At 41.4% G+C, this 26,269-nt stretch overlaps 1 protein-coding gene across 1 annotated transcript in view; it reads left to right on the top strand.

Annotated features, from left to right (window-relative positions):
- Positions 1 to 26,269, top strand: part of PPIL6 (peptidylprolyl isomerase like 6) — a 42,490-nt gene that overhangs the window by 3,495 nt on the left and 12,726 nt on the right. The window contains exons 2-4 of the mRNA XM_040350215.1: positions 16,441 to 16,536; positions 20,325 to 20,513; positions 23,142 to 23,204. Of these exons, the coding sequence (XP_040206149.1) occupies positions 16,441 to 16,536; positions 20,325 to 20,513; positions 23,142 to 23,204 (348 nt within the window). The remainder of the gene's footprint in view (positions 1 to 16,440; positions 16,537 to 20,324; positions 20,514 to 23,141; positions 23,205 to 26,269) is intronic.

Raw genomic sequence — 26,269 nt, 5'->3', positions numbered from 1 at the left:
AGCAATTGCGCTGCGTAACTATGGTTACGCAGGCGCAATTGCTTACTGAATCTGGGCCACTGTACTTGCCTGTCTAAGTTGCGGAGGCGTAGCGTAAATAGGATACGCTACGCCCGCACAAAGATACGCCCTCCTACGTGAATCTGGCCCCTAAAGTCTATTTAAAATTGTGCTGAGCTACCCTGTGTTAAGTGATAAGTAACCAACAAAATAAATCTGTGTCCCACCAAACATTAAACAATAACAGGGGCGGACTGACAACTCATGGAGCTCCCAGGCAATAGGAGATTATGGGGCCCCCAGGCAATAGATTATGGGGCCACACAGTATACACACACAGTATACACACACAGTATACATACACAGTTTACAAACACAGACACACAATATACACACACAGGGCCAGATTCACGTAGACTCGCGCAAAACTGCGGCGGCGTAACGTATGACATTTACGATACGCCGCCGCAAGTTTTACAGGCAAGTGCTTTATTCTCAAAGAACTTGCCTGTAAAGTTGCGGTGGCGTAGCGTAAATCCCCCGGCGCAAGCCCGCGTAATTCAAATGAGCCGGGTAGGGGGCGTAGAGCATTTAAATTAGGCTCGTTCCCGCGCCGAACGTACTGCGCATGCGCCGTCCCTAAAATTTCCCGACGTGCATTGCGCTAAATGAAGTCCCAACTACGTCATTGGTTTCGACGTGAACGTAAATGGCGTCCAGCCCCATTCACGGACGAGTTACGCAAACAACGTAACATTTTTAAATTGCGACGCGGGAACGACGCCCATACTTCACAATGGATACGCCACCTAGGGGGCCTGTTTATCTTTACGCCGCGTATCTCTTACAGAAACGGCGTAAATTTACTGCGACGGGCAAGCGTACGTTCGTGAATCGGCGTAACGACTCATTTGCATATTCTACGCCGACCTCAATGGAAGCGCCACCTAGCGGCCAGCGTAAATATTGCACCCTAAGATACGACGGCGCAGGCCGTCGTATCTTAGGCATGTTTAAGTGTATCTCAGTTTGAGAATACATTTAAACATACGACGGGCTTAGATTCGGAGTTACGTCGGCGTATCTACTGATACGCCGGCGTAATTCTATGTGAATCTGGGCCACAGTATACATATACACAGAATACACATACACACACTGAAAAGGTACTGGTGAGGCGGGGCAGCTATAATCTTGGGATTTAAAAAAACCCCACAGATTTTTACATACTGTTCCTGGTTTTACTGAGGCTGGCAATCCTGATGGGGCACCCTAGTGGCATGGGGCCCTCGGGCAGTGCCGAGTGCCCGAATGGTCAGACCGCCCCTGAACAATAATGTGTAAACACTAGGGGGTTCCACCACTATTGTAATATAGCTAATGAAAATTGAGTTCATCACTTTTAATCTTGATGTGAAACAGTTCCAATGTGCAAAACAATGTGATAGAGGTGAATTCTCTTGAGGGCTACCACCACTACAGTTTACTCTTAGTGCACTCAACAACAGCAGTGCACCACCTTAAACACAGATCTCTTATACAAGCGTGTAATATTCTTAAGGGAAAGACAGCAGCATCACCAAACCCTTATGTCCTTAAAGATCCTTCCTGGTGGCACGATGATGTCACTGAGCCCCACCCCCGGCACGTTTCATCATGTACTGTGACTTCTTCCAAAGGAAGTCACAGGAGGTGACGAAGCGAGGCAGGGCTCAATGATGACATTGTGCCACCAGGAAGTGGAGAGTAAACAGTGGTGGTAGCACTGAATAAAATTCACCTCTCACATTTTTGTGCGCATTGGTATTGTTTCACGTCAAGATGTATATTTCATAGTGAACTTAATTTCCATGACCTATTTTACAGTTATGGTACTTAGGTTGGGTAGAGAATATACATTATTAAAGGGAAAAAAGATCGCGCTAAAAATGAAAATGACAATAAATGGTGAACAAAGTTCAAACAAATCAAGTGAATAGTCCCGCCACACGGGCAATTTGGTGAATTAATCTCCCAGGTGCACAAACGAAATCCACAAGAAAAGTGCTTTAAAGGAAAGGATCCTCCACCAAGGTTAAGAAGGGCCTCTTACCGGATGGAATTGATCTCCAGGTTATAAGAGATCTCACACAGCATGATAAGAGGTACTAGGATAATCGCATAGACAGCCACAGCATAGGAATCCTTATCACAGCAAGTCCTCATAAGCCAGAAACTCCCCAATAGATCATCCAGATGTATGCAAGAAAAACAAAGGCTCACATAGTGTAAAATCCTTATGTTTTAATAGAAAGGGGTAGATGCAAATACACTTACATTTAGTAGTTGAAAAACGTGCACATAAAAGCCGGCCAGCTTTGGAATCACAGCCCGTATCGGGTACAAGGTACGCGGTGACGTCAGCACGCCGCCTCCCAACGTTTCGTCGCAAAACTGGACTTGATCACGGGATACGGGCGGCGCTCTGAGTCACCGCGTATATACATAAACAAACGGATGCAGCCTCGATGTGAGCAGGCATTGAAAACCAATCCGCCATCTTAGCTACTGGAAAGAATCTCTTATTATTAATGACCCAAACCCGTACGAAGTGAGGGCAATCGTAAAGGCATATACAATGCACATATAAACAGAATGCATCTGCCAAAATTCAGGGTCATAATCGAATGGCATCTAGACATCTGTATTATAATTAAAACTGAATGTATCTCGAGTGCTGACACGTGTTAAACGCTGCTGTACAACCACATGCAGCGGCACATCAGCAACATCTCTATAGTCTTCCACAGCGTATTGCTACACCGGGCTGGAACAAAATAATTATATACCAAAAATATGATAAATTAAAAAAATTTAAAAGTGGTAACCAAATTTACTCGTTCATGGAATAAATACATGAACCTCCATTGTAGGAGACATAAATATATTAAAATTATGGGAGCAAGGAACTTTGAATACCCCAAAGCTGCTGCACCATGATGGTTGGGCATCTAAAAATCAAAAAAATCTTTTTTATTTCCTTTATAGAAAATCTTTATTACCCAACTCTTACTAAAAAATTTGATCAGAAAGAATCTTTTTTCTTAGTACAAAGACCACTAATAGGCCACCTCATCGAGCCAGCAACCATTTGTGTTATGCTGTAAATTATTATATACAAAAATAAGAAATTATTTAATAAAAATCTTAAAAATTGGTACATACAAAAAAGGTTTAAAATTATGTATACAGAAAATGTGAAGAATAAAAATTAATAGAACAATAATGGCAAATAAATATAAAAAAATTTTTTTGTATATTTCATAGAGGATTCAAAGTTATTTCAATCATGAATTCGCAATAAAACAATTAACATCTACTTCGATGTTTAGGCCGAAAGGTGTATAACATTTTAGCCTATAAACCCATGACATCTCTAATTGTGAGATGGTTCTCACCAAATGACTACCTCTCCAGTGGGGGCTGAACTTGTCAATTCCCAAAAAGATGGTATTATTAGGGTTTCTGTTGTGGGCTGTTAAGTAATGTTTGGACACGGAGTGTTTGGTGTAACCTAATCTGATGTTATTGATATGTTCGTTAAGGCGAACCTGTAACGGTCTCTTGGTCCTGCCCACATACTGTAGCCCACATGGACACTGAAGTAAGTAGACTACCCCCGTTGTGGAGCATGTAATGAACGGCTTAATGGCATGGCTGCTAGACAAGCACGTAGAGGAAAAAGTTGTGGTTCTTCTGGAGTGACAGCCATTTATAGAACAGACCTGGCATTTACCACACTTATAAAAACCCGTAAGGCCCGAAAAGAATTTTGATTCCATACTAGGGGGGTTTAATATATTGGGAGCCAGTTTGTCTTTTAAAGATGGCGCTCCTCTAAAGACCACTTGGGGCCTATCAGGTAATAAGCCCCCCAAAACTTTGTCATTTTTTAAAATATGCCAATGTTTACCCACCAAGTGCTTTATATTTGCATGTTGGCATGAAAAGTTGGTAATAAAAGGGTTGCGAAACTTATTGTCTTGTTCCTTATTTTTAATGGCTAACAGATCAGATCTATTGACATTCTGAACCAAGGACATGGTGTTAGACAAAAACTCCTTTGAATAGCCCTTTTCTAAAAAACGTTGTGTGAGAACCTCCGCTTGTTCAATAAAAGTGGCATCTTCTGTGCAATTACGCTTTAATCTCAAATATTGGCTCTTAGGCACCGATCTTAACCACGAATTATGGTGGCAGCTGTTTTTAGGGATAAAAGCGTTTCTGTCAGTGGCTTTGAAATAAGTTGATGTAACAAAAACACCATCAGTGACAGAAATGGTCAGGTCTAGGAAATTGACCTTCTCTTGACTGACCTCATGGCTTAAATGTATGCCCCTGTCGTTGATATTCAGAGAATCCAAAAAAAGCTCTAAATCAGATCTAGTGCCTTCCCAGAGGAGGAGGATGTCGTCTATGTACCTAGCCCACAGAAGAATCTGTGGCATGGCATCCACACAGACGACATCCTCCTCCCATTTGGCCATAAATAGGTTCGCCAGACTGGGGGCATATTTAGCCCCCATGGCGACACCCCTATCTTGTCTAAAAAACTGGCCATTGAACCAAAAAAAGTTGTGGGATGCTGCATATTCCAACAATTCCATAATAAATAAAACCTGCTTAGTGGGCAACTCGGAATCCCTTTTTAAAAAATGCAGTACTGCCTCCAAACCCAAATCGTGTGGGATCACTGTGTATAACGAAGTTACATCAGCAGTAACCATCCACAGATCAGGAGAAGGAGTAAGATTTGTAAGCAGGTTAATAACGTGTCTGGTGTCTTTGACAAACGATGGCATGTTCCGTACCAGGGGTTGTAAGTAAAAATCGATGTACTTGCCCACCCGGGAGGTGATGGAATCTATCCCACTAACTATGGGATAGAACTGGCTCCCAATATATTAAACCCCCCTAGTATGGAATCAAAATTCTTTTCGGGCCTTACGGGTTTTTATAAGTGTGGTAAATGCCAGGTCTGTTCTATAAATGGCTGTCACTCCAGAAGAACCACAACTTTTTCCTCTACGTGCTTGTCTAGCAGCCATGCCATTAAGCCGTTCATTACATGCTCCACAACGGGGGTAGTCTACTTACTTCAGTGTCCATGTGGGCTACAGTATGTGGGCAGGACCAAGAGACCGTTACAGGTTCGCCTTAACGAACATATCAATAACATCAGATTAGGTTACACCAAACACTCCGTGTCCAAACATTACTTAACAGCCCACAACAGAAACCCTAATAATACCATCTTTTTGGGAATTGACAAGTTCAGCCCCCACTGGAGAGGTAGTCATTTGGTGAGAACCATCTCACAATTAGAGATGTCATGGGTTTATAGGCTAAAATGTTATACACCTTTCGGCCTAAACATCGAAGTAGATGTTAATTGTTTTATTGCGAATTCATGATTGAAATAACTTTGAATCCTCTATGAAATATACAAAAAAAATTTTTTATATTTATTTGCCATTATTGTTCTATTAATTTTTATTCTTCACATTTTCTGTATACATAATTTTAAACCTTTTTTGTATGTACCAATTTTTAAGATTTTTATTAAATAATTTCTTACTTTTGTATATAATAATTTACAGCATAACACAAATGGTTGCTGGCTCGATGAGGTGGCCTATTAGTGGTCTTTGTACTAAGAAAAAAGATTCTTTCTGATCAAATTTTTTAGTAAGAGTTGGGTAATAAAGATTTTCTATAAAGGAAATAAAAAAGATTTTTTTGATTTTTAGATGCCCAACCATCATGGTGCAGCAGCTTTGGGGTATTCAAAGTTCCTTGCTCCCATAATTTTAATATATTTATGTCTCCTACAATGGAGGTTCATGTATTTATTCCATGAACGAGTAAATTTGGTTACCACTTTTAAATTTTTTTAATTTATCATATTTTTGGTATATAATTATTTTGTTCCAGCCCGGTGTAGCAATACGCTGTGGAAGACTATAGAGATGTTGCTGATGTGCCGCTGCATGTGGTTGTACAGCAGCGTTTAACACGTGTCAGCACACGAGATACATTCAGTTTTAATTATAATACAGATGTCTAGATGCCATTCGATTATGACCCTGAATTTTGGCAGATGCATTCTGTTTATATGTGCATTGTATATGCCTTTACGATTGCCCTCACTTCGTACGGGTTTGGGTCATTAATAATAAGAGATTCTTTCCAGTAGCTAAGATGGCGGATTGGTTTTCAATGCCTGCTCACATCGAGGCTGCATCCGTTTGTTTATGTATATACGCGGTGACTCAGAGCACCGCCCGTATCCCGTGATCAAGTCCAGTTTTGCGACGAAACGTTGGGAGGCGGCGTGCTGACGTCACCGCGTACCTTGTACCCGATACGGGCTGTGATTCCAAAGCTGGCCGGCTTTTATGTGCACGTTTTTCAACTACTAAATGTAAGTGTATTTGCATCTACCCCTTTCTATTAAAACATAAGGAATTTACACTATGTGAGCCTTTGTTTTTCTTGCATACATCTGGATGATCTATTGGGGAGTTTCTGGCTTATGAGGACTTGCTGTGATAAGGATTCCTATGCTGTGGCTGTCTATGCGATTATCCTAGTACCTCTTATCATGCTGTGTGAGATCTCTTATAACCTGGAGATCAATTCCATCCGGTAAGAGGCCCTTCTTAACCTTGGTGGAGGATCCTTTCCTTTAAAGCACTTTTCTTGTGGATTTCGTTTGTGCACCTGGGAGATTAATTCACCAAATTGCCCGTGTGGCGGGACTATTCACTTGATTTGTTTGAACTTTGTTCACCATTTATTGTCATTTTCATTTTTAGCGCGATCTTTTTTCCCTTTAATCTGTTTTTGTGTAGTATAACACTTTTGATCGCAGCTTCACATAATAATTTTAAATTAAGCGCAATATTTTCTTTGTACTATTTGATCTATACCCATTATTGCAGCTAATTTTTTTTCACAGTTTCACTTATTGTTTACACCTTTTTTGTCAATTGTTTGGGATCGATGGATATCTTTGAATTTAGGGCCAACCGTGTGGTTAACACAGATGGGGTTTTTGAGGTCTTTAAAGAGGGTGACAGCGACTTGGGAGGTCTCTTTATGCGTTTAAAGAACCTCACCATCTCTGAACTGCACACTCAGTGGGACATAGTGTTTCTTGATACATACATAAAACAACAGATAGTACCTCGTAGCCTTCGATGGGAAATTGCCCCCCAAAAAGGTGAAACTGACCTTAATGGTTGGTATAAATATTTCAATGATGCTGGTTTAAGCTTGCTTAAATTCTTGGGTGATCGTAAGACAAGCAAACTGAGCAGACTGGATGACGAAATTAAGTTAATTAAAGATAAACTGGTTCCATTTATGTCATCGGAAGAATACCTAGATAGGTCAAAAAATTTGCTTAAAGTGCTGGAGAAAGAGGAAAAAGAACAAAAAAACAAAAAGAAAAAGAAATATAATAGGGATATTGCTGATTACCATTCCCATCTCATCTTTGACTGGCAGAGGAAACTCGCGGCCGAGGAGCAGAGTTTGGCCAACCCTGCTATGGATACCGCTCCTCTTACTACAGCCACGAGTGGCTCTGGTGGTAATATGACTGCAAATGGTGGGACACAGGGTCGACCCAAAGCAGGGGGTACCCCTAGTGGCTCTCAGAAAAAAGGTAAAAGACCTTTTGTCGCCTATCCCAATAGTGTGGCCAATATTGGGGGGGGACATAGAGGCATCCCCTATCCACCCCCTGGGTTTAGGCCCCGTGGAGGGACCTATTCACGTCCAGGAGGTACAGGTGCTCGTGGAAGAGGAGGTCAATTTCGCCCACCAATGCCCACAAATTATTCAGCTGGCAACCAGCTGGGTAATCAATACCAAGACTATCAAAGTCAGGTACAAAGCAGAGCACCCTCACAGCATGTAGGGCCTCCGTATGGAGATAATGGTGTTGTGCATTATACTGGAGATTACGACACTAGTTATAATGTATTAACACACAACAGCTTCCTACCTTTGGGAAATATTGCAGAGTCCGAAGGTACTGTCTATCAAAATCCAGTAGCAACCTATGGAGACAATGGTGCTAGTGGAGGACTTTACTCTTTTGATGACATACAAGTAGATGGACAGGGACAACCACAATGGGTTTTTCCCCGTGTGGGACAAGGCCTAAAAAGGTTAGGAGAACTAAAAGAGGGACCAGAGGGGGGTGGCGTATTCAGTCCCAAAAGAGCGAGAATATAGGAGGTGGAGGCATTTTCAACCTTAGTGCCCACCCCCTTTCTGGCCCTGAACTAGCCGTTTTGGATAAAGGCTTAAAGTATGCCCCCCCTAAGAATTTAAACAAATTCGCAACGTACATGGACATACATAAATATGTCCGGAAGCTGAATGTCCAACGTTATATAGCCTCCAACCCTTTCAATCCTTCCCAAACTATTCTCCATAATTATGTGCATTCGGGCCTATCCAATGCCTCCACATACAATCCCCCTGGTCACTTAGCACCTGCACTTAAGGTGTTCAGAGACCTTACCTTAAAGGATCTTGAGGACCTTCAGGTAAAAAACGTGAAGAATAAACAAAATATAGAGCTGGGTATCAAATCCTTGTGTGCTAATAAGCAAGTTGTCATCCGCCCGGCAGATAAGGGTGGAGGGATTGTGGTCCTCAACAAGGAGGATTACATGAAAGAGATGGACCGCATCCTGGCGGACACGAATACCTATACCCCCCTCCCTTTAGACCCAGGTGAAAAATACAAAAAGAGGCTGGTCAAACTTGTCTCTAAGGGTTGTAGCCTTAAAATCTTAAATAAAAAAGAAAAGGCCTTTCTGATTCCGGAGTCACCTCGGACTCCGATTATATACTACCTCCCCAAGGTTCATAAAAATCCTACATGCCCCCCGGGAAGGCCCATAGTTAGTGGGATAGATTCCATCACCTCCCGGGTGGGCAAGTACATCGATTTTTACTTACAACCCCTGGTACGGAACATGCCATCGTTTGTCAAAGACACCAGACACGTTATTAACCTGCTTACAAATCTTACTCCTTCTCCTGATCTGTGGATGGTTACTGCTGATGTAACTTCGTTATACACAGTGATCCCACACGATTTGGGTTTGGAGGCAGTACTGCATTTTTTAAAAAGGGATTCCGAGTTGCCCACTAAGCAGGTTTTATTTATTATGGAATTGTTGGAATATGCAGCATCCCACAACTTTTTTTGGTTCAATGGCCAGTTTTTTAGACAAGATAGGGGTGTCGCCATGGGGGCTAAATATGCCCCCAGTCTGGCGAACCTATTTATGGCCAAATGGGAGGAGGATGTCGTCTGTGTGGATGCCATGCCACAGATTCTTCTGTGGGCTAGGTACATAGACGACATCCTCCTCCTCTGGGAAGGCACTAGATCTGATTTAGAGCTTTTTTTGGATTCTCTGAATATCAACGACAGGGGCATACATTTAAGCCATGAGGTCAGTCAAGAGAAGGTCAATTTCCTAGACCTGACCATTTCTGTCACTGATGGTGTTTTTGTTACATCAACTTATTTCAAAGCCACTGACAGAAACGCTTTTATCCCTAAAAACAGCTGCCACCATAATTCGTGGTTAAGATCGGTGCCTAAGAGCCAATATTTGAGATTAAAGCGTAATTGCACAGAAGATGCCACTTTTATTGAACAAGCGGAGGTTCTCACACAACGTTTTTTAGAAAAGGGCTATTCAAAGGAGTTTTTGTCTAACACCATGTCCTTGGTTCAGAATGTCAATAGATCTGATCTGTTAGCCATTAAAAATAAGGAACAAGACAATAAGTTTCGCAACCCTTTTATTACCAACTTTTCATGCCAACATGCAAATATAAAGCACTTGGTGGGTAAACATTGGCATATTTTAAAAAATGACAAAGTTTTGGGGGGCTTATTACCTGATAGGCCCCAAGTGGTCTTTAGAGGAGCGCCATCTTTAAAAGACAAACTGGCTCCCAATATATTAAACCCCCCTAGTATGGAATCAAAATTCTTTTCGGGCCTTACGGGTTTTTATAAGTGTGGTAAATGCCAGGTCTGTTCTATAAATGGCTGTCACTCCAGAAGAACCACAACTTTTTCCTCTACGTGCTTGTCTAGCAGCCATGCCATTAAGCCGTTCATTACATGCTCCACAACGGGGGTAGTCTACTTACTTCAGTGTCCATGTGGGCTACAGTATGTGGGCAGGACCAAGAGACCGCTACAGGTTCGCCTTAACGAACATATCAATAACATCAGATTAGGTTACACCAAACACTCCGTGTCCAAACATTACTTAACAGCCCACAACAGAAACCCTAATAATACCATCTTTTTGGGAATTGACAAGTTCAGCCCCCACTGGAGAGGTAGTCATTTGGTGAGAACCATCTCACAATTAGAGATGTCATGGGTTTATAGGCTAAAATGTTATACACCTTTCGGCCTAAACATCGAAGTAGATGTTAATTGTTTTATTGCGAATTCATGATTGAAATAACTTTGAATCCTCTATGAAATATACAAAAAAAATTTTTTATATTTATTTGCCATTATTGTTCTATTAATTTTTATTCTTCACATTTTCTGTATACATAATTTTAAACCTTTTTTGTATGTACCAATTTTTAAGATTTTTATTAAATAATTTCTTATTTTTGTATATAATAATTTACAGCATAACACAAATGGTTGCTGGCTCGATGAGGTGGCCTATTAGTGGTCTTTGTACTAAGAAAAAAGATTCTTTCTGATCAAATTTTTTAGTAAGAGTTGGGTAATAAAGATTTTCTATAAAGGAAATAAAAAAGATTTTTTTGATTTTTAGATGCCCAACCATCATGGTGCAGCAGCTTTGGGGTATTCAAAGTTCCTTGCTCCCATAATTTTAATATATTTATGTCTCCTACAATGGAGGTTCATGTATTTATTCCATGAACGAGTAAATTTGGTTACCACTTTTAAATTTTTTTAATTTATCATATTTTTGGTATATAATTATTTTGTTCCAGCCCGGTGTAGCAATACGCTGTGGAAGACTATAGAGATGTTGCTGATGTGCCGCTGCATGTGGTTGTACAGCAGCGTTTAACACGTGTCAGCACTCGAGATACATTCAGTTTTAATTATAATACAGATGTCTAGATGCCATTCGATTATGACCCTGAATTTTGGCAGATGCATTCTGTTTATATGTGCATTGTATATGCCTTTACGATTGCCCTCACTTCGTACGGGTTTGGGTCATTAATAATAAGAGATTCTTTCCAGTAGCTAAGATGGCGGATTGGTTTTCAATGCCTGCTCACATCGAGGCTGCATCCGTTTGTTTATGTATATACGCGGTGACTCAGAGCGCCGCCCGTATCCCGTGATCAAGTCCAGTTTTGCGACGAAACGTTGGGAGGCGGCGTGCTGACGTCACCGCGTACCTTGTACCCGATACGGGCTGTGATTCCAAAGCTGGCCGGCTTTTATGTGCACGTTTTTCAACTACTAAATGTAAGTGTATTTGCATCTACCCCTTTCTATTAAAACATAAGGATTTTACACTATGTGAGCCTTTGTTTTTCTTGCATACATCTGGATGATCTATTGGGGAGTTTCTGGCTTATGAGGACTTGCTGTGATAAGGATTCCTATGCTGTGGCTGTCTATGCGATTATCCTAGTACCTCTTATCATGCTGTGTGAGATCTCTTATAACCTGGAGATCAATTCCATCCGGTAAGAGGCCCTTCTTAACCTTGGTGGAGGATCCTTTCCTTTAAAGCACTTTTCTTGTGGATTTCGTTTGTGCACCTGGGAGATTAATTCACCAAATTGCCCGTGTGGCGGGACTATTCACTTGATTTGTTTGAACTTTGTTCACCATTTATTGTCATTTTCATTTTTAGCGCGATCTTTTTTCCCTTTAATCTGTTTTTGTGTAGTATAACACTTTTGATCGCAGCTTCACATAATAATTTTAAATTAAGCGCAATATTTTCTTTGTAATATACATTATTATTAAAGTCTATTTACATCTAGTCCAGTGGTCTACAAACTGTGGGCCGCAGGTCAGATGTGACCCTTTACTTGCCTTTATCTGGCCATCCACTGACCCTAATGATGGGACACAATTCCTCAAACCGACAGACACCAATGAGGAGGCACTATTCCTACTTTGAATACCAACAGAGGGGTACCATTCCTCCCACTGATGCCAACAATAGGGCACTATTACTTCTACTAAAATCAATGATGGGACACTATGCCATCCACTGACCCTAATGCTGGGGCACCATTCCTCTCATAGACAGACACAAATGATGGGGCACAATACCTCCCAAAGAGACCAATGATAAGGCACCATTCCTATCTTAAATACAAACAATGGGGCACCATTCCTCCCACTGATACCAATAATAGGTTACTATTCGTTCTACTATTCCATCTACAAATGATGGGACTCTGTTTACTCTCACTGACACCAGAGTGTTTTCTAATCCCACTGGTCACAGTCTGGCCCCTCAAGAGCCTCAAGGACAGTAAACTGGCCTTTTGTTCAGGAAGTTTGGAGACCCCTGATTTAGTCCATCCAATGCTAGCTTCTCAAGACAGTGCTCCTGTCCAAGGATGTCCCCGTTGCTCCTCCATAGAAAGAAACACCTCAAGGTGGGAGGTTTGTTAATCGGGTACAGAATAGTGTGATTTAGCCCTAAAAAAAGTGTATCTATAGCCATTTTTTTTGTGGATGTAGTGGAGGATTAGAACCCCTGTCCGGTTTTACTGCTATCTCATGACCATTAAAAATAATTCACTCACTTCCTGTCCCGGGGACACTATTTTTACCAGAAAGGAAAATCTGCAACAAGGAAACAGACAACAATAAAATGCTCACAAGGGTTACAGCATTCCCCTACCTAAAAGAGATTTTTTTTTCCAAAATCATACTTACCTAGGTAGATGCAGCATCTGTCCCCAGCTGGCTCTGAGACTGAGAACCGAGCGATCAAACAACGCTGATCGCTCGGTTCTCAGAGCCCTGTGAGCAGAGAACTGGTGATTGTCCAGGACCATTGTCTACTAGCTTTGGCTGTACTTCTCCTTCAACTTTAAAAAGCATCTTTTGCCTGTATTGTTGTTGGAGAGTTCCCCTCACTTCTTGTTTGATAAAACAAAGGGAAACCTTTCCAAAGTACCCCCGGATACCAGTAAAACCTGACAAAGATTCCTATCGTTCCCTACTCCATCCAAAGCTACAGAAATAGTCATAGATGCACTTTGAGTGAGTGCATTTAGACTTGAAGTAGCTGAAAAAGGTATATGTGGTGTATTGATTAGAATTCCTTTGCACAAGGCCCACAGGCTGTGTTTGCCAGTGGACTACTGATCGGCATTCTGGCTACCAGAGGCAATGAGGGGTTTAATAATATGATTTTTATTGTGGGTGGAAGCTAGATGAAGACTCTAATGGTGAGGTCTCACTATCAGAGATTTAGACTATATCAGGGTCAAGGCCTGGTTCTCACCTATGCATTTTTTAGTGCATTTTCAGTTTTGCACACTACATGGTTTCCTATGGATGTCGTTCACATCTGTGCATTTTATGGAAAGGGCCTTTGTTTCTGGTTTTTGATTCCATGTAGCTAGGTTCACAAAGAGTTAAGCCGGTGTATCAGTAGATACTCCGCCGTAACTCTGAATCTAAGCCGTCGTACATTTAAGTGTATTCTCAAATTGAGATACACTTAAATGTAGCTAAGATACGACAGCCTGCGCCGTCGTATCTTAGCTGTCTAGTTCCGCCGGCCGCTAGGGGTGTGAACGCTGATTTACGCCTAGAATGCGTAAATCAGCGAGATACACCTATTCACGAAACTACGCTTACCCGTCGCAGTAAAGATACGCCGTTTACGTAAGGCGTTTTCAGGCGTAAAGTTAGTCGAACAAATAGCTGGCCTAGCCAATGTTAAGTATGGCCGTCGTTCTCGCGTAAAATTTTGAAAACTTTACGTTGTTTGCGTAAGTCGTCCGTGAATGGGGCTAGACGTAATTTACGTTCACGTCGAAACCAATACGTCCTTGCGGCGTACTTTGGAGCAATGCACACTGGGATATGTCCACAGACGGCGCATGTGCCGTTCGTTAAAAACGTCAATCATGTTGGGTCATGGTTTATTTACATAAAACACGCCCACCTCTTCACAATTTGAATTGGGTGCGCTTACGCCGGCCCATTTACGCTACGCCACTGTAACTTAGGAGGCACTTGCCTCTCTGACTTACGGCGGCGTAGCCAAAATACGATACGCTACACCGCCTCAAAAATACGCCGCCCTACGTGAATCCAGCATATAGACTTCAATGGATCAAAAATGTGTATTGAAAAATGCAAAATGCACCTGGAATATGCAAACTGCAACCTGCATAGGTGTGAACCAGGCCTAAAGGTTACTGAAAGTGGTATGAAGGTCACGTGACTAATATTTTGGAAATATCGCATGAGATAATAAAAGTCAATTCATCATAGTAAAATATTAAATGTGAGGTAAATACCACACATTTGTTAAAATAGTGAGATAAATACTGCAAAAAAAAATATGAGCTAAGGAGAGAAGTAAATTCACGAAAAAAACACACACATTAGTTATTTATCAACCGGTGTTTGCTGGTGTTTTTTTTAGAAAAGTACAAAATAACAATTGGAGGCACTGGCCAGGAAGTGACAAGTATACAATGTATCAGTGTGAAAATGTTCTTACAGGGAGAGAATGAAATCACACAGAATGTTTTCACAGTTTCACAATATTGATGTGAGCCTTCTGGTACAATGTTAGCCTGCAAAAATAACGCAAAACTTAAGTGCTAAATAACGCAAAACATAAACATTTAACGCATTCGTTGCTTAGTGAATTGACTACTTTTGAGATAAATACTGCATGAGTTATTCCATGCAGTATTTATCTCTTAATGAATTGACCCCTACCTCTCTAACCCAGGGGTCCTCAAACTACGGCCCGTGGGGCGGATCGCGGCCCGCGGACTGCCTCTTTAATCTCGTACAAATCCCGCCCCCCTTTGCGTCTTGTGTGATTGAGGTAGCAGAGAGGCAGAGTGCTGGGATGTTATAGAAGGGACGGCAGAGTAATATCGATGGGGGATCTGTGATGGGGGAGTCTGTGATAGTGGGGTCTGTTATGGGAGGCTATGTGAGGAGAGGAGTTTGTGTTGGGTGGGCTTTGTGATAAGGGGAGTCTGTGATGGGGGATCTGCTATGGGGGGGACCTGATATGGGTGCTTTTTGATGGGGGAATCTGTGATGGAGAGGAGTCTGTGATGGGGGATATGATATTCTGGGCTCTGTGATGGAGAGGAGTTTGTGTTTGGGGGCTTTATGATGGGGGATCTGTTATGGGGGCTTTTTGATGGAGAGGAGTTTGTGGTGGGGGGTCTGTTATTGGGGGCTTTGTGATATAGAGGAGTTTGTGTTGGGGGGGCTTTGTGATGGGGGGTCAGTTTTTGGGGGCTTTGTAATGGAGAGAAGTTCGTGTTGGGGGGCTTTGTGATGGGGGGAATCTTTGATGGGGGGGGGGTGTCTGTGATGGAGAGGAATCTGTGATGGGGGAGGGGGTTCCATGATGAGGGGGGGTCTGTGTTGGGGAGAGGTTCTGTGATGAGGGGAGTCTGTGAAATACTAATACATTTATGTTGATTAAAATTGTTCTTTATTTTAAATATTGTATTGGTTTTTCCTGTTTTTTTGCACTTCAAATAAGATGTGTGCATAGGTTCATATTTTTTTAAACTATAGTCCAGCCCCCCAACAGTCTGAGGGACCGTGAACTGGCCCCCTGTTTAAAAAGTTTGAGGATCCCTGCTCTAAACAATGGAATGTTAACTTTTCTGATACATCAGGGGGAGTCTCATTCTTCCTGCTGCATTCATAATATAAAATAGTTTGCTTGCTCACTTCAGCAAGCTATGCTAAAGATATACGGCTGGGATGCAATACGGCAATACGGCTGGGATGCAATAGGAAAAAGCAGTGCCGATGCGCCGAACCCAGGACATTGCACTGTTTACATTTTTTTTTAAATATCACAAGTCAGAGTTCATTTGGTTCTATTGTTGGCTTTATTTTATACTTTTTATGACGCACACCACTACCAACACAAGGCTTTCCAATGCAGCCTCAACTCACCTGGTGTGAACAAGCGCTAAATATTCAAGAACAAGAATGAAAGTTCTGTAACTGCTGTGATAGATCGGTAAAGTTGGAAACACAGGGGCAAAAAAACTCAGCAATCACTGTCTGACGCTTTAATATATGTCTGCAATAAATCTGAATTGATATTAGTCCTTCCTTATCTATTAACTAACAAACTGAATTGCTAGGTGCTGAAACGTTCATTTGAAAATGAGTTTGAAGATCCAGTTATAAAGCCACTGCTGGAATTCGCCTGGAATGAATATCTACAGGAGAAAAAACAGGTAATACTTTCTTCATTCTTCCTGACCACTAAATAACCTGTATGAAAGCAATTCAAATAAATAAAAATCATATAAAACATATAACCCCAGCAGAGACAGCATTATGGGGAGGCAATAAGGTACAGTGCTTCTCCAAACAAAACCAAGTACCCCATTTTATAGTAAAATTTATTGAAGAAGTGATAACCTACTTTAGTAAATTATACAAATAATGGTGCGCTTATTCAACACTGTAAATTGTATTGCACTAAAAGCTGTATATTATCTCCACAAATTAAAGTGGTTGGCAACCATGTTACACCACTTGTACCTACAGGTAAGCCTATAATAAGGTTTTCCTGTAGGTAAGGTAAATATCTCCTAAACCTACACGGTTTAGGAGATATTTACCATATACGCTTGCGCCAACGTCATTGGCTCATGCGCACTGAAGAAACGGCTTTATCGTGATGTTTCTAAAGGGCCTGTGCCATGCGATTCATACTAGCTCATTATGCCTTTTCTTGCAGGTTGTTAATTTATTTTTTTATATGGGTTTACAACCACTTTAAGTAAATGTAGAATGAAGTGCAAAATTGAAAAAACACAAAATAAAAAAAACACACACAATAAAAGTCCAAATATGCAAAGAAAGTCCAATAATTGTGATGATTCTGAAGTAAGCAGATATCCCTCTCACTTGCAAGGAAAAATGTAATTCGTGCTTTAACATAAATGAGCAATCACCACCACCATCCACCTCTGAGTGAATTGGCCGCTCATCTCAAAGAAAGGCCCACCAGGGTCTATTCAAGCCTTGTTTAAAAGTGTAGGAAGATCCTCGATAGTCAGGGAAATTCAGCTCTGAATATAAAGGACACATGCTCTCTTTGGAAAACAATTTCTCAAAATGTTGCTCAAAATATATAAGAAGAGTTCATTGCGCAATACCATTAAAAATAGATTTATTTAAAGCATAAGAATTGTGCACTCACACTTTCCACATCTTGTATAAATGAAAGTAATATATGCAAGCTGTGAGCTCCTCGCCTCCTCAAGAGATGCTATCCCTTTGAAGAAGTCACGTGACAAGTGATGCAACGTGTCGGGTGGAGTTGGTGACGTCATTTCTGGTATCTCGTACATTGGGATTAGCAGTGAGGAGGCGAAAAGCTCACATAATATCCCAAAGGTGCTCTATTGGATTGAGATCTGGTGACTGTGGATGCCATTAGAGTACAGTGAACTCATTGTCCTGTTCAAGAAACCCGTGTTAAGATGATTTGAGCTTTGTGACATGGTGTATTATCCTGCTGGAAGTAGCAATCAGAAGATGGGTACACTGTAGTCATAAAGGGATGGACATGGTCAGTAACAATACTCAGGTATGCCGTGGTGTTTAAATGATGCTAAGTTGGTACTAAGGGGCCCAAAGTGTGCCAAGAAAATATCCCCCACACAATTACATCACCATCACCCACCTGCCTGAACCGTTGATACAAGACAGGATAGATCCATGGTTTCATGTTGTTTATATCAAATTCTGACCCTACCATTTTAATGTTGCAGCCGACATCGAGACTCATCAGACCAGGCAATGTTTTCCAATCATCTATTATCTAATGTGCGAATTGTTGCTTCAGTTACCTGTTCTTAGCTGACAGGAGTGGCACCCGGTGTGGTGTGCTGTAACCCATATGCTTCAAGGTTTGATGTGTTGTGCATTCAGAAATGGTATTTTGCATACCTTGGTTGTAACGAGTGGTTGAGTTACTGTTGCCTTTCTATCATCTCAAACCAGTCTGCCCATTCTCCTCTGACATCAACAAGGCATTTTTGGCCAACGGTCATGTTTTCTGTTTTTCTGATCATTCTCAGTAAACCCTAGTGATGGTTGTGTGTGAAAATCCCAGTAGATTAGCAGTTTTTTTAAATACTCAGACCAGCCCATCTGGCACCAACAACCATGCCACATTCAAAGCCACTTTAATCCCTTTTCTTCCCCATTCTGATGCTCGGTTTGAACTTCAGCAAGTCGTCTTCACTACGTCTAGATGCCTAAATGCATTGAGTTGCTGCCATGTAATTGGCTGATTATCAATTTGTGTTACCAAGCAATTAAACAGGTTTACCCAATAAAGTGGCCGGTGAGTGTATGTTTCCCCTCATTTCAACACCCATTTCAACACACATAAAACGCCAAGTGACTGCTTACTTGGGGAGTGCCAAAGGCCTGAGACTGAGGCTGGATGGCATGGTATCAATTGGGGAGAAGGTCCCTTCTTGTGTGTGCTGGCATGCGTTCCACCTTGCACAGCGGTGAGCCAGAGGGACCAGAAGTGACGTCAGTACGTGAACAGGTCCCGCCTCTATGTCCGTTTCGTATGACACGTCTTCAGGAAGCCTCAGTGCCGGGCCTTTGGCACTCCCCAAGTAAGCAGCCACTTGGCTTTTTATGTTTAACATTTTTAAGCTAATAAACTGGATTACACTATTTCGGATCCTATTTCTTCATTTGCATATGCTGTCTTGAGTCTCCATGGGTTAAGAGGTTGTTCCATTATTTTCACATTCATTCGTTGGTAACAAGATTCACCTTGCTGTGAAGCTCATTTGACCACTTTTTTTTAGTAAAAGGGTCAACTACTTGTGGTAAGCTTCTATCTTTTGAGCACTTTTGGGTGTCCACACATATAGTCGGTGATGGTGGATCATCAACAGCATTCATCACTGAATATTATTTCACTGGATGTTCTGGCAATTGATGTGCTATTTATTAATTTCTCACATTTAATTCACTAACAAATACTATTTATTAGTAACCAGCGTTTTTATTCTCCTTGCATATCTTGATCAATTCCCTGTCGGGACTTCATTTTTGAATGTTTGTTGTACTGTAAGATGTTACACTTATTCCAATAAAAAACGAATGAAACAATTTTTTTTAGACATAGTGATAAGGATGAGACCCCTGACACAATTTCAGGGCAAACCCCATTCTGCCATTTGACCCAAATCGTAAAAGTATGCAGAGAACTGAGAGAGAGCTCTGTTCCTTTCATTGTTCCAGCATCAGAGAGAAGGGGCTGGACCTTTATTGGTCTTTTTATAAACAACATGACATCATTCACATGAGCACATTCAATTGGCTTAGTCCATATATGGTGGTTCCTGTAACATCTCTTTCCTAGCACAAAAGTTCCTCTTGCCACAAGGTCTTTTCACTCAGACGCCATCTTTCTTCAGTCGATGGAGTGGGCCGAAAGAAGGGAGTTAAGGAGTGCAGTAAAAAAGGGCCATCTTCACTTAATCACTTCCTGAAGGTTTTTAACTCTCTAATGTCTTTTAAGGAAAGTAACAGTATTCTAATAGTTCAGGAGGAAAGTAACATAACATATATGTGTGTATATATCAAGAAATAAAAGAAATGATGAAAGAAAAACAACATTTGAGTAGCTCAGGAAAAAAAGTAACATAATACAAAAATATTAATTTTAGTGACTTCCATCACAATAGATCATCACCACCAACAATACTTCTCCTGAGGATCTATGTGTAGATAAGAAAATTTTGTCTGAATATGCAGTGATAATATCACTGCTACATTAATCTGGTAATATCTAAATTAACACAGGAAGGTGTTTTGTGCACACAAGTTGGATTTATATAATCTGTGGCTACTGAGGAAAATCCTTTTTTTACTTTACTACTTTACTTTTTTTTTTGTGCCCAGAGTTCACCTTTAATGGTTTTACAGACTGTTGTGTTACCTTAATATTGAAATACCTTTTATTTTCTTTCTGTTTTAGGAGATAAAAGGAGAAGTATGGGAGTTTTCCTCCCAGGTCATGTGCTTTGTCAATGGAAACTTAATTGGTGATGAAAAGGGTTTAAAGGCTTGGGCTAAAGATATGTGGGATTACACCGACTACAGACCACTACCTTTATACAAGGCATTAGCAGAAGACTTTTATGTCAAGTACATGAGAGGAACTAAAGTAAGTGAAAGCAGACAAATGCATTGCGACGCAAAAAATTATCACCATTGCGCATGCGCTTTAGCATAATAAAATTAGTAAAGAGGTTTCAGTTTTTAAAGGGAATATTTTCTTAAAATGATACATTGGATAACACAGATTGACTTACCTTTTCATACACCTGACCTCTGTTCGCCTGATTAAGTGGACCCTTTTGTTTTTCTTTATTCATTTACTGATCTCTGAACGGTGTTCATTTTTAGTGAGCCCTGTATCATATAATTAACTGATATAGAGATCCAAAGGATAATGTCCCTGCAATAGTATATATAGTAATTCCACTAATGTTATACAGCAACATATAATTTGCAGAGATCAGCTGCCATAGGTCTAATTTCATTAAACTCCTACAAATAATGTTCTGTTGCTGAGGGTCGCTATATAGTATTCTTGTACCAAAACAAAAAAAAAACGCATCCTTCTATGTGTAGATTTTCTTATTTCACAGTTTCATACAGTGTCACCCCACATTTCATTGCTATCTCATCATGAACATAATAACAAGTGTACATGAGCCCCATGATGAGACTTTATAATCCTATTGACTGTGGTACAGAATAAAAAGTAGAATTGTAAAATTACAAAACAGATGCTGTAGTCAGACTGTATGGCCCAGATTCTCGTAGATGGGCGTAAAACTGCGGCGGCGTAACGTATGTCATTTACGTTACGCCGCCGCAAGTTTTACAGGAAAGTGCTTTATTCACAAAGAACTTGCCTGTAAAGTTCCGGCGGTGTAGCGTAAATCCCCCGGCGCAAGCCTGCCTAATTCAAATGAGCCGGGGAGGGGGCGTGGAGCATTTAAATTAGGCGCGTTCCCGCGCCGAACGTAATGTGCATGCGCCGTCCCTAAAATTTCCCGACGTGCATTGCTCTAAATGACTTTGCAAGGACGTCATTGGTTTCGACGTGAACGTAAATGGCGTCCAGCCCCATTCACGGAAGACTTACGCAAACAACGTAAATTTTTAAATTTCGACGCGGGAACGACGGCCATACTTAACATTGGTTGCCCCTCATATAGCAGGGGCAACTTTACGCGTCGCAAATCTAACGTAAATGTCATAACTTCACTGCTTCGACCGCGCGTACGTTCGGGAATTCGCGTATTTTGCTAATTTGCATAACGGAAAACGACGGAGGTGACACCTAGCGGTGAAAAAAAAATGCATTTAAGATCTGACAGCGTAAGAGCCTTACGCCTGTCGGATCTAATGGATATCTATGCGTAACTGATTCTAAGAATCAGTCGCATAGATACGACTGCCCAGATTAGGACTTACGATGGCCTACATTGCGTTGCGCCGTCGTAAGCCCTTTGAGAATCTGGGCCTATATGTTTAAAGCCTAATTGAACCCCCAGTTTAAAAGTAAAGTCTTCAGGCTCATTTTGTTTATAATGCCACAGTCTGAGTAGAAAAGCATGTACTCTGCCAGCAGCTGCAGAGTGGGACCCTGGCTTTCTGTGGGGAAGCAGTGATCCCTTTGCAGAGGTCCTACACATTCTCTGCTGAGTCAGAGCCAGAGCTCTCCAATCAGTGGGGAGCATAAGCTTTGATGATTGCAGAGCTTTAGGTCTGACTTAGTAGTAGTAGCAGAAAGACCACTGCTGGCAGGCAACAGGCTTTTCTACTCAGGCAGTGGCTGCTTTAGAAAGAAAAAAATATAAGACTTTGGACCCTTTTGTTTTGATGCACCTGGAATGTAATTCCCACGTACAACCAACATTTAGTGGCTTGAAAAATACACAGTGACTTGAAAAAGTATTACACATTTTGTCATGTTACAACCAAAAACGTAAATGTATTTTATTGGGATTTTACGTGATAGACCAACAAAAAGTAGGACATAATTGTGAAGTGGAAGGAAAATGATAAATGGTTTTCATTTTTTTTTTACAAATAAATATCAATAGATACGCCGTCGTAAATTCTTGCTGAATCTAGCCCAAAGTATTCTATGAATGGGCAGCGAAAGGGAGGAGTGGGCAGAGCATCTGTTGTGTAGCAAATAGCTTCTATAAGATCGCCAGGAACATAGCGATAGCTGTACTTGTGGCACTCGGTAAAAACTTAAATAGTAAATAAAAAGAGATAAGTCCAGAAGGGTGCATACACCTTGTTGGACATTGCCCCTTATAAACCCCCATATTTTACGGTGTAATTCCTGGAGTTCCACTTTAAAGTTTAAACCTCTTCAAAGTGAGACTTCAAGAAGGGTGAGAAATGTTTGTGAAAAGTTACCACCAGTATTATACAGTAAGTGTTTTCCACCCAACAGGAAAATTTAAGTAACATATAGGGGTTGACTTACTAAAACTGAAGAGTGCAAGATTTAGTGCATCTCTCTATAGAAACCAATCAGCTTCCAGGTTGATTTTTGTCAAAGCTTAATTGAATAAGCTGAAGTTAGAAGCTGATTGGCCACCATGCACAGCTGCACCAGATTTTGCACTCTCCAGTTTTAGTTAATCAACTCCATAGTATGTTAACAACTAAATACATATTCCGTGCATTACATATAAAAAGCATGTCAGTGTAATAGCTGCTCAGTCAATTTAATGTAATAGTATCTAATTTCCTGTTATAGCACACCTTTGTATACCTTGATGTTTCAGTTCAGGAAAACCCCATTGGAAGATTGCTATTTGAGGTAAGTTGTTAGATGTTGTCATTATTATCTCTTATGTTATTTTTTTTTTTTTTTTTTACGGATTTATTTGTCCCTACCATAGCCATAAATATGCAATAAACACAGTTTCAGTGGAAGCAATCTAACCTACCACTATATTATGGGATTGTAGGTTAAAAATACACCAAAGGAACTCTTTGCAATGTCATTAAGTAGCAATATGGTAGGGTTGTAGGCAGGGCTGGACTGGGACAAAAATTTGGCCCTGGACTTCATCCAGACTGGCCCACTTTGACAGGTCTCTCCCACAGCGGCCGGACAACTCCCCCAACCCCCACCCCCGGCCACCCAAGCCCCCTCTTCCCCTTCAATAGCCACTAGCCGTTTTACTTTATTAGCGTAAAACGGCTGGTACTGGTACTCTTATAGGCAGTACCAGTGGGGAAGCTAGACATTATTTCACCCGGGGCAAAGAATCAGTTTGGTACCCCCCCTTATGGGACAAGATTAGGCAGAAGTGAGAAACTCCCAGGCCATAGCTTTTGAGTCAGCTGTCTGTCCCCTCCCCCATGCTCCTCTGTCGTCCCCCCTGCTCCTCTGGTCCTCCCCCTGCTTCTTTGTCCCCCACCCAGTTGAGCGCTGTGGGCAAGGAGATGAGGTTAGCGCTGCGGGAAGGGAGAGACAGAGGAGCGGAGGGGGGCAGCAGTCCGCTGTCACTGATGCTGGCCCACTGATCTATCGGCCCACCGGGAAACTCCCTGTAGTCCCAATGGCCAGTCCATCCATGGTTGTAGGATAGGGTTGATAATGGCTCCCTTTTGTTGGGCAGTCTATAGGGAGGTTTAGGACCTGCTGTTTTGTATAGTAGTATTATCCTGTATCAAAGTATTGCTTAGGCATCACATATTGCGTACCTGCATTCATTTAACCTCCCTGGCGGTATGATTATTTCAGAAAAAAGGTGCCGAAAGCGGTACCATTATTTGCAAGGAAATTTGGCGTTTTATATTGTAGGCCTGTAATTCTTAGGAATAACTCATTTAAATCTGACCAAACAAGAGTCTAGTAGGCATCCCGGGTATGACATTTTTTTAAAAACAAAATTATAAATAATTATAAATAATTATAACAAGTAATAATATAATTATAATAAAAATTATTCAATAATGTAATCAACTCAAAATCACTGAAATTTGCTCAGTTGCAGAATTGTCGCTGTCATTACTTTTATTTTTTTATGACGAATTTTCCCACAAATCGCTATCGCTCAATTCTGCAAGTGATTATAATTTATTATTGCTGTTTTCTAGCTGCTCTAAAACCATTTTTGACATAAAGGGACACTTTTGGTTGCTATGGACAATCTACAGTTTGCAGGCAGAAAGAACCGTTTTTATTATATAAAAGTACATGTAGGACACTGGGCAGACCACTAGGGACAAGGGGGGTGTGTATTTTTTACATACAGTACTGTAATCTATAAGATTACAGTATACTGTATGTAATGTGTTTGTTTACGTTTTTGAATTTGGCGCCGTTTTCCATTCCCGTGCGTCGTAACGTCGCAGGGAACGGAGATCGGCGGCACAGGAGGACACTGTGTGAATCGAGCGAGGTCCGGCTCGCTCACACAGCGCGGTGGCATCGCTGGATCCAGGGACAAGGTAAGTAACTTTGTCTGCTGCTGCAGTGAGGCAAGCCCGAGTCTGACTCGGGGTTACCGCTTTTGGTATAACATTTTCCCCCCGAGTCAGACTCGGTAATACCGCTAGGAGGGTTAATCCCAATTCCATCACTAAATAGTATTGTTCAAAAAATACCTGCAGTTAGGGCAGAGAAAACAATAAACTAGCACAATTTGCAGGCAACAAATTGAAAGAAATTCAGGTAGATGGGTGCAGCGCTAAACATAACATATAATCTTTTCTTGTGAAAAAAAACATAACATATAATCTAAATATTATTAAAAAACATTTGCGACAAAAGTACCGTAAAATGTGAAAACCCTTGACAGTCCTAATATGAGTCCTTTAAAGGTGGCTAAGGATGAGAAGATGAAAATCAGCCTAAAAGAGGGTGCTAAAAAGAGTGTGGCTTGAACCAGAGAAATCCTACACCAACATTTATCACACACAGCCTCTTACCAATACATTTTGACCACCAAATAAATAGTGGTCAAACAGCGCAATCCGATGCCTAGTGGCAATGGCTGAACTTCCAGGGGATCCACTGATTCACACTATTCATCATATCGACCTCTAGGACACCAGGATCGCTTCACTGAAATGGTAAAAATCCTCCTCAACTGTTGTTTGTAGGCTAGGGAGGAAATAGAGAGGAGACTACAAAAGGTAGCAAACAAACTGAAAAATACTGAAAAAAAAACCCCATCAATTGCAGCCTCATTGTGCCCATCGAATGCAGCCACTGTACCCATCAAATGCAGCCACTGTGCTTATCATATGCAGCCACTTGTGCCCATCATATGCAGCCACTTTTGCCCATCATATGCAGCCACCTGTGCCCATCATATGCCGCCACTTGTGCCCCTTCAAATGCCGCCACTTGTGCCCTATCAAATGCCACCACTTGTGCCCCATCAAATGCTGCCACTGTGACCCCTGCCCGCCTGCTGTCTACCCAGCACTTACCCCATCTTGGTGGCAGGTCAGGCAGAGGGTGACGGCGGCAAGCTTTGAGACGGCTCCTGTGTCCTCCACGCTTCCCCCTCTTCTCTTCTTCTGTTCTGCTAGGTGTCCAATAGGGGCGCCTGTGCCTTCAGCCAATCAGGTGATGGATATTAGACAGACGCTTACTGATTGGCAGAGAGGCGGTTCAGTGTTAGAAAAGCAAATATTCATTTGCTTTTCTAAAACGCCTGGGTGGACTGCAAGTGCAATGCTTTTTTGAAGCCTATTAGAGCCAAGGGCTCTAATCAGTTGCTTAAAAAAAAACACCCCCGCCGCTGTAATTTTGGCGAAAAAGGGCCGGACTCCTGAATAGGGGTTGGCAGCGGTGGCCATGAATAGATTCATGCATTGCATGGGTTGGAGTGATGGTTAATGTCACTGTTAAAGAATATATGA

This window comes from Rana temporaria, chromosome 4 (genome assembly GCF_905171775.1).
Source record: "Rana temporaria chromosome 4, aRanTem1.1, whole genome shotgun sequence".
Taxonomy (NCBI): domain Eukaryota; kingdom Metazoa; phylum Chordata; class Amphibia; order Anura; family Ranidae; genus Rana; species Rana temporaria.
This window is presented reverse-complemented; position numbering and strand designations above follow the sequence as displayed.